Below are 8,998 nucleotides of genomic sequence, written 5' to 3'. Positions count from 1 at the left end.
GGGATCGATGTTGTGCTTAGCGTGGATCTAGCGAGGTTGACTTAAGAGGTGGCAAAATTTTAGTATTTATTTATTTCAAAATTTAGATTTATGGAGTGATAGGTGAAACTATATTTGGGATGTACTCTATATGCAATACAAATTAGTAATTATTGTTGTGACTCAAAGTCATGCCTAATTAAGTGGGAAGCGTATTCGATATTAGATAATAGTACGCCCAATGCACTAAATGGGGGATACCCCATAGACATACATATATCTCAGCAGAGTATCATATGCTATGTCTTGTGTATAAATAAGCCCTGAAATAGAGATATAGTGCGGAGATAACAAAGGAGGAGTCCATGGCTACAAAGTAATTAAAGATAGAGTTCTAAACATGGAAAGTACATGACTGCTAAGATCTGTATTCTAATTTGCATTTCTAGTTATATTTGGACAATGATGCATTCGAAGGTATAATAAAATGTGTCCTAGGAGAAGGACAACTCAATAAAAACCACGATAACATAACGGATAGATAATACAAGTTTCACGTATAATCTCATTGAGTTGACATTGAAGGAAGTTGACAACATTTACCCATTGGTCATCATAGTTAAGTCTACGTAGACATTGTGAAAGATTGAATTAGTGTTTTTCATTCCATACTTTGTACTCATGAGCTTGATATAGTGGACGACATCAGCTTCTAGGCAAATATGAGTATGTCTATTACCTACCAAAGGGTTTGAACTTATATAAAAATTACCGTCACCCTTACTCACATTACATATTATTTGCATCCTCATAATAGCCTTACCTCATATATGCAAATACGTCACATATACTCAAAAACATGGTAAACTCTTATTCAACTAACGGAATAAGGATATGCACTATAAAAACTCAAAGGCAATAGTAGAATAAATTTACCAAATTGAAATCATAGGCACACATAAAATTTTCTCATTATTACATCATAATGCTAGAAATATATCGACAAAAGATAGGGATAAAACTTTTGATGTTTTGACCATTAGGACGAGTTTTGAGATTTGCGCTGGTGGAGGAGGAAACCTTTTTGTGTATAAATTGGCGTGGACACAAGCATCATAGCTGTAGGGCACTCACTGGCCATATTAAACATTTTCGTGCATGTTCAACGGCTTATATACATACATGTTATATAAAAGTTACATGCTTTTTACTATACTTAAAAAGGTATCATGAGATGTCACATTTTCTAACATAAAAACTTGGTACATCTAGAGAAGATTATCTTGAGATAACAAAATTTTACACAAAAATTTGATACCTGAAAAAATTTTCATAAGTAAGAGTCGGTTTGGATGGATTTTAACCCATAGGAATAGAAAAGCATGTCCATACCAATCCATAAAAAAATTTTCAACAAGTTTGAGTAAATAACAATTTTCATATTTTTTCTCTCCACAGTGTATAGAAAAGAAAAAAAATATTTTTCATATACTTTATTCCTTCAAACTGAATAATTTTTATAGGAATCTAACAGTTTATTCTACTTATAGACAAATAGGCCCTAACTCTCTTATTATGTTTCGAGCTTATCCTCTGTCTCCCCCCGTCTCAGCATCATTCCTCCTCGGCGTTCCACACCTCCACCTCCTCGATCTCATGGGCGCGAGCTATACCTAGCATTCTGATCGCGCGCCACCGCCGGGACATCCCTACAAGGACAAGCGCCCGGCTAGCTTCCATGCGCGTCGTCGGCGGGGGCGGGACGGTGCTCCCGTCTTCTGCAGAGGAGGCGCAGAACGGAGGGCCTGTGGCGCCGGTGGCCGCGGCAGCGCCCGGCGACGGCGCCGGGGACCCCGGGGCGCCGGTGCTGCCGCCCTCTGCAGAGGTGCCGGACGGCGACGTCCCGAGGTGCCGGGTGCAGGGCTGCGGCGCGGACCTCAGCGCGGCCGGGAGGTACCACCGGAGGCACAAGGTGTGCGCGGAGCACTCCAGGGCGGCGACCGTGCTCGTCGACGGCCTCAGCCAGCGCTTCTGCCAGCAATGCAGCCGGTAAGCCATTTCTAGACATGCGCGCGCGCACACACAAAAAGTAAGTCTTTTTAAGATTAATGACTGCAGAATTCGTTCGTCTTGATGGGTCATGGATGGATCCAAGGCCGAATAAACTCTTCTTGGATCATTGTTCCATGCTTTTCAAGCAAACAATAGTGCCATCACATGCAAAATCCTAGATCTACTGCAATCTGGCAATGGTCGAATACTGTATTACTGTGAGCCTGTGATTAGGGTTCGTTTGTTCCAGAAGTAACGATGCGTGCGTTTGTTCCAGAAGTAGGATTAAGGCAACTAATTGTTCATCACATTCAGAGGGATTCTCCACTTTGGTTGGTGCTCCACAGACCTTGGTGGGCATGCATCATTGTCCTTTCTTGCTCACCTGGGCCTTGGGAAGGGTAGTGGCCATGAACTTTACTGATCTCTTTTGTCGGTGGAGATCTCAGAGACTGACTGGCCCTGCCTTTGCTGAAACGCATGATCCTGGCCAGATCCAACTTGCTCTGCTTCTCCAAGGCAGCTCCTTAATTTGGTCCCAGTTTTAGCTGCAAACTTACATGCAGTGCTACTGCTGTTTAGTACTACAGGAGTTGTTGATAGCTCACAAGTGAGAGCAACTTGAGTGGAACAGACAGAACACCTGTGGTCCTTTGGTTTGGTGTGTCCTAGTAGACAACAATGGTCATGTTCTTTATTATCATTAGATAATTTGTTCTTCATGTTCATTACAATCCCGTGGATGAACAATGAGTAATGACAGCCCATGATACCATCCTAGGACTGTATGAAGATTATAACCTCTCCTGCAAGTTGCAGCAGAACACTTGCTCTCTACCTGAATCAACCAGGATTAAATAACTTCAACTCCCAGGCGGTAAAAACCCTGTGTGTTATCCTCACTTCTCAGGATTAATTCAAGGCAAAAGCTTGGCTTTTTCGTTGCAAAAACCAAAAGATGACCCGTAGCTTCTCCCATTCGACAAGAGTACATCCTGTACAACGCATGATACTAGTCACTGCGTCACATGCTACTGACAGCTTGCTAGCTCTCTCAGCTCTTTTTATGTGTTGGCTTGCTGTCATTTCTGCTGGAACGTACGAGGCTGGTGATGGTGATCTCGCCGTGTAATGCAATGTCTGTATTTATATGTCTTGTGCAGGTTCCATGTGCTCTCGGAGTTCGACGACTCCATGCCCAGCTGCCGGCGGCGCCTGCAGCGCGCCTGAATGAACTCGGCAGCCCAGACTCCAGATCGAATGGCTTGGTGATCACCCGAAATGGCCTTAATTTGAGGAGAATAAGAAATGGCTGAGCAATACCCTCCAGCAGTATGCTCTCTCTCTGTCTTTCTCTGTGTATGGATCGGCTCACGGTGTTGTTATTGTGCACTACTATTGTCAGAAAGCGAGATGTAATATATATGTCTCAATAAATTAATGGTGGTTTCGTCTTGTTGAACTTGTTAATTAACGAGACCATCATATCTTGTGTGTAATTAAGCTGCATCGTGTTGCAGCCTTTGGAGGGCAAGCGATCCATTGCCAACAAAGCTATGTAGTTTATAATTCCTAATGTGCAAAAATCACCAGCCAGAGAGATTTCCTAATCTCCTCTAATGTTTCAAGCTGGTGAATGTTGAAGTAGGAGCTGCCCAGCAATTAATCCCTCCTCTGCTCTGTAATGCTACTCCTCCAACCCAGTCTCGCCAGAAACTGAGTTTGTTTCATGTGAAATCCGTTTGTTCCCAGTGCCAAATATGCCATGGCCTGCCTGCTTGTGACTGCCTTTCTGCCTGCTTCATTCAGCACTTATGCTTAGAAGCTCTAAGCATAAAATTTGGATTTTTAAATTAAAATTTAGAGTTGATTTTGGGTTTTCTATCATAGTTTATTTCTCAACATTTTCTTTTAAATCGTTAGAAACACATATATAATTATAAATTATTTTTCACTTGTAATACGTCGTTTCGTTTTTACATAAAAGAAAAAAGACGGCATCCACGGTGAACGTGGCTAGGTATGTTAAGAAACGATCGTCAAATAAACGATAAATAGCAATATATCAATCCTAAAAGAGATGAAATTTAATGTGAAAAACTCTTCTAAAGCAGAAAAGAAAAAACCATAGACACCAACCAACAAATATTTTCACTATATCGAATTGAATAAGATTACAGCGTCGAACGTCGGTTTACATGAAGTATATATAAAGGTACGAGATTTGCTCTTGTTTAACAAAAAGTAACTCGGTACCAAATTGTTTTTCACTATTGGATCTACTGAATAAGATGTGCATGGTTAGATGCAACAATCAAAAATAATTTTGTACCACGAGTTACTGTTATCTCGAGATACTTTTTGTTGGGCTCTACCAAAATCTATAGAGGTATAGCATCCTTGTAGTTGTTGCAGTATTCTTGATGGGAGCGAGCTAACGAGATTGGCCGTGATTTGGCACAAATCGTGCATGTCTGCGCGGAGAGAGAGGGGAAAAAGAAAAGGAGAGAGACCGAGCAGAGGGTGGGTTGCTGCTGTCCATCAAGTCTGTCTGTCTGAGACGAGAGGAGAGGGCCGTGAGTCACACCGCTGGATCAGTGCGCGAAGTGGGCGCACGGGCGCTAGCTGTAGCTGTAGCTGTAGCAGCTGCTTTGTGTGTGCGTCGTACGTACGATGGGGGCCATGTGCAACTCCTGTAGATTCCTGCTAGTACGGCCCTGCCCTGCCCTGCCTTCTCCGTGACTTTTTTGCTTCGCTTTAGGTTGGCCGACTATCAACCGGAGTCAGAAGTGTCTCCTCTTGCCTCGTCCTTTCTTTTTTTTTCTTTTTTCAAAAGCAAACTTCGCTTAACCACCGATATTATAAACCAAGTTCAGTGGTACATCTAGGAAAAAATAGAAGTGGCTAGACAAAAGAGAGTAAAGATCTCTAAACACTGATATCTACTTTCAGTTTTTATTCTCTTCAATAATACTAAACATTTTGTTGGGGGCTAAGGGGCTTCAATGACACCGATCAGATAGAAGGGGCTAAAGCCCCTAGCCCTGGTGGTAAATCCACCCCTGACCAAGTATTGAAAATAGCCATGACAAACATAAGGAATAATCTAACGATTATGAACAGAACATTTGACAGCATGCTTAATATATAATAAGCACAAGCATCCATATGATCATGACATAGCAATGAAACCATTATTATCAGGCATTTGAAAATACTAAACAGAATAGAGCAGAGCGCGATATACCCTAAAAATGGCCCTCCGCTAGTGTCTGAGGCAGTACTGCCTCCGTTGGTGTTGTTGTTCCCGTTAATATTGATATCATCGTGCGTACCGCTGCCGTCACCGTGACCACCACCGCTCCCACTTCCATTCCCGTCAGTTGACATGGCGCAGTGAGCGGTCGTGCGAATGCACTCCCCAAAAACCTTAGCACCTGCCTACCCAAGCAGGTACTCTGGCGAGAGGGGTTCCGGAGGCCTGCTCGTTCTGAACTCTCGTGCGCGCAAGAGAAACAGAACTGGGGAGACAGATGGGTGGCGCAAGAACTCGAGCAGAACCAGAGAGGAGAAAAGCTATGGAGAAGAATACTCTGACCTCGGGAAGAAGAAGGAGGAATATGGAAACCCCGAAACCGCGTCCCCCGATCCCGCGATTCCGTTACGGAATTACCGCGCAGTCAAATTGCGTAATTATCGCTGTGAACGTTACGCAATTACGGGGATTCGATCGAAATTCTTTCCTTCAATTCCCAGCCGTTGCAAAAAAAAAGGGACGGGCGGGCGCCGCGGCAAGATGAGCCAGCGCCGCGCCACGTCCTGGACCGGACCGGACCGGCCGGTTGGCGCGCGAGCGTGTCTGGCGGTCTTCCTACCGTCTCAACCAGTTAACGGAGAGTCTCACTAACCTCTCTATTTAAGTTGAGCTTCTCCACTTTAAATCTCCAAGGTGGTATTATTGTCTCTACCATTCATTGTGGGCTAGTGGAATTTTAATCAACTTTAATTGGGCCTAGCCCATTTTGATTAACAATCCCTACCAAATTTCATAGCCCACAAGTAAAGTTCTCAAGACTTATCTTGTTTATTATATCAGTGTTTCGGTGAACACTGTTAAGTTGAACTTTCACCTAGGTAAGGAACTATAACAGAACACAACTGAACAATGGACTATGCCTTGAATTGTCAGTCTTGTGCGGTCAGGTTTCACTCAGAACCTTTACTGATACTAGGCTGCCGTCTGCATCCCCTCTTGTTTGAGCATATGAGTCAAACTCCAGGCCCTTTCATGAGTATCTAGAAATTACCCAAATCTCATAGACTGTGACTAGCAGTCGAACTCATATAGGTGTATTCCTTCTAAGATGTTCTGTAGGTCAACATCTCTGCTTTGGGAGATGAATTTCACGGCTAGCCTAGAAACCGCGAGATGAATCTTTTGAGCCTAACTAATCCATCATTAGAACATGTGGGTTACTGTAGCACTTATGACTAATCATGAACCAAATAGGCTCAAAAGATTTGTCTCATGGTTTTCTCTAAGGCCAATCTCAGTGGGAGTTTTATGGATAATAAATAGAGTGTTATGTAGACATTTTTGATGATGTGACAACGTATTAATAAAGAGAGAGATGAAATAAGTTTCATGAAGATGAAACCCTGTATACACAGTTACCCAGACAGCTTGTGTCTTGCATGTAACCTAAGAAACAACAATAGATGAAACTATGCATTGAGAGAGGGGTGTTTTATCCTAGTTTCAAACATTTTTAGATGACATGTGACTCTAGGTAATCGTGTCGAAGAAACTTACATTGAGAATAGTCTAACTCTGCAATTAGTTTTTTTTATCTGTGTTTAATGCTCTATTTATGTGTCCAAAGATTCGATTGTGATGTTTTTTTTAAAAAAATAGAACTAAACGGGCCCTTGTTTCCACGGCGCGTAGGCAGCGCCCTAACTGAAAACCGAACCCACTAAATAAAGATTCTATCACATCGAAATTTTGGACATCTAAATAAAGCGTTATAGATGAACCAAAAAACTAATTGCACAGTTATGGAAGAAATCTTGAGACGAATCTTTTGAGTCTAATTAGTCTATGATTAGCCATAAGTGCTACAGTAACCAACATGTGGTAATGACGGATTAATTAGGCTCAAAAGTTTCGTCTCGCGGTTTCTAGGCTAGCCGTGAAATTCTTTTTTTCATTCGTGTCAAAAACTTCTTCCGACATTCGATCAAACATTCGATAAGATGTTTTTGCCAAAAAATTTTAGCAACTAAAGATCACCTTAACTCATGTATAACTTATACTAGTATCAATGGATGACACTGCAAAATCACAGGATCCTGATGCACGGCCGGCCCCAACCCAGCCCAAGGTGAAAACACTGCAAGCTGCCATATCACGTCACTCACCGCCATCCCATTCCAAACTGGAGACCTTGTCGGCACGCGGAGGCATCCCCCGGCCGACCACGTACCGCCCGTCATCAAGGTCGACCCAACCCTGCAAAACGATTTTGTAAAAACATCACATCGATACGCACGATGTATTAAATATAGTTTAATTATAAAACAAAATTTAGATTTCGCATGAAAACCACGAGACGAATCTTTTGAGTCTAATTAATCCATCATTAGCATATATCTGTTAATATAGCACTTATGACTAATCACGTACTAATTAGGCTTAAAAGATCCGTCTCACGATTTTCTCTATAATTATGTAATTAGTTTTAATATTCATGTATATTTAATATCATTTAGATGTCTAAAGATTCGATATAATGTTTCTAAAAAAGTTTTTAAGAACTAGACAGGCCTCAGAGCCAGAGAGAAAAAGCTAGAGAGCTAGTGCTCCCACTGGCGATTTGTGAGAAAAAGCGAGAGCTAGATGAGGTGGGAGGCCTCAGCCTCAGCCCTGCGCCTGAGCCAGACCAGTGACGAGAGCCCCCTCTTTTCTCCTCTCAGCAGAGGCAGCATAGCTATAGTGAACTTTTACGGCTCCATCTTTTCACATTTTCTTATAGTCGTAAACCAAGATTTCAAATTTTGGTTTTAAATTTATTGTTAATTTTAGAAATTTTTATCATAGTTAACTTCTAAGCCTTGGTTTTTGGATTAATAAGAACACATGTATAAAAAATATTTATAGTTTATAAATATATCGTTTAACCTTTTTTACTAAAAGTAACGAACAATCACTCTGTTCTAAGGCCCCGTTTAGTTCCCAAAAATTTTCACCCAAAACATCAAATCAAATCTTTAGACACCTAAATATAGTATTAAATATAGATAAACCGAAAAACTAATTACACAGTTATATGAGAAATCGTGAGACGAATTTTTTGAGCCTAATTAGTACATGATTAGCCATAAGTGCTACAGTAACCTACATACGCTAATGACGTATTAATTAGGCTCAAAAGATTTGTCTTGTGGTTTTCATGCCAGCCGTGAAATTTGTTTTTTCATTCTTGTCTGAAAACCTCTTCCGACATCTAGTTAAACGTCTGATATGACACGTAAAATTTTTTTATTTAACCGACTTAAACACCCCCTAACAGGAAAGAAAAGGGAGAGGGAAAAAAATTGACTCTGTAGCGTTTGCACATTGGCGTCGTACATCCTTGACGAGCGGAGGCAGCCATCAGCGGAGAAGTGACTGACGGGCCGGCCATGGCGCTGCCTCGGATCACGTGCAACCGCATGCCAAGATACCCCCGCCTACGTACAGTACACAGCTAGCCGGCCGGCCCCTTTGCTGCTGATGCTACTGCAGGCCTACCACTCCATTACTTGGAGTACACACAGCTCAAATCGCTCGCTTCGCCGTATGACCACCGCTCTGGCTGATGGCTGCCAGTCGCCGTCACGCGGGCCCCCACCTGCCGCGCAGCTCTGGCCTGCTATACGTACGTATCTACGCTACGCACTTGAGTATACTACACAAGACTTTTGT

The 8,998-nt window shown here is 42.3% G+C and overlaps 1 protein-coding gene across 1 annotated transcript; it reads left to right on the top strand.

Moving 5' to 3' along the window:
- The first annotated feature begins 1,565 nt into the window (after positions 1-1,565).
- LOC107304593 (squamosa promoter-binding-like protein 13) lies at positions 1,566-3,768 on the top strand. The gene is made up of 2 exons (XM_015839450.2): positions 1,566-2,028; positions 3,195-3,768. The coding sequence occupies exons 1-2, from the start codon at positions 1,718-1,720 to the stop codon at positions 3,259-3,261; spliced, it is 378 nt and encodes a 125-aa protein (XP_015694936.2). The 5' UTR covers positions 1,566-1,717; the 3' UTR covers positions 3,262-3,768.
- Positions 3,769-8,998: the final 5,230 nt, after the last annotated feature.

This window comes from Oryza brachyantha, chromosome 7, assembly GCF_000231095.2.
Source record: "Oryza brachyantha chromosome 7, ObraRS2, whole genome shotgun sequence".
NCBI classification, from domain to species: Eukaryota; Viridiplantae; Streptophyta; class Magnoliopsida; order Poales; family Poaceae; genus Oryza; species Oryza brachyantha.
This window is presented reverse-complemented; position numbering and strand designations above follow the sequence as displayed.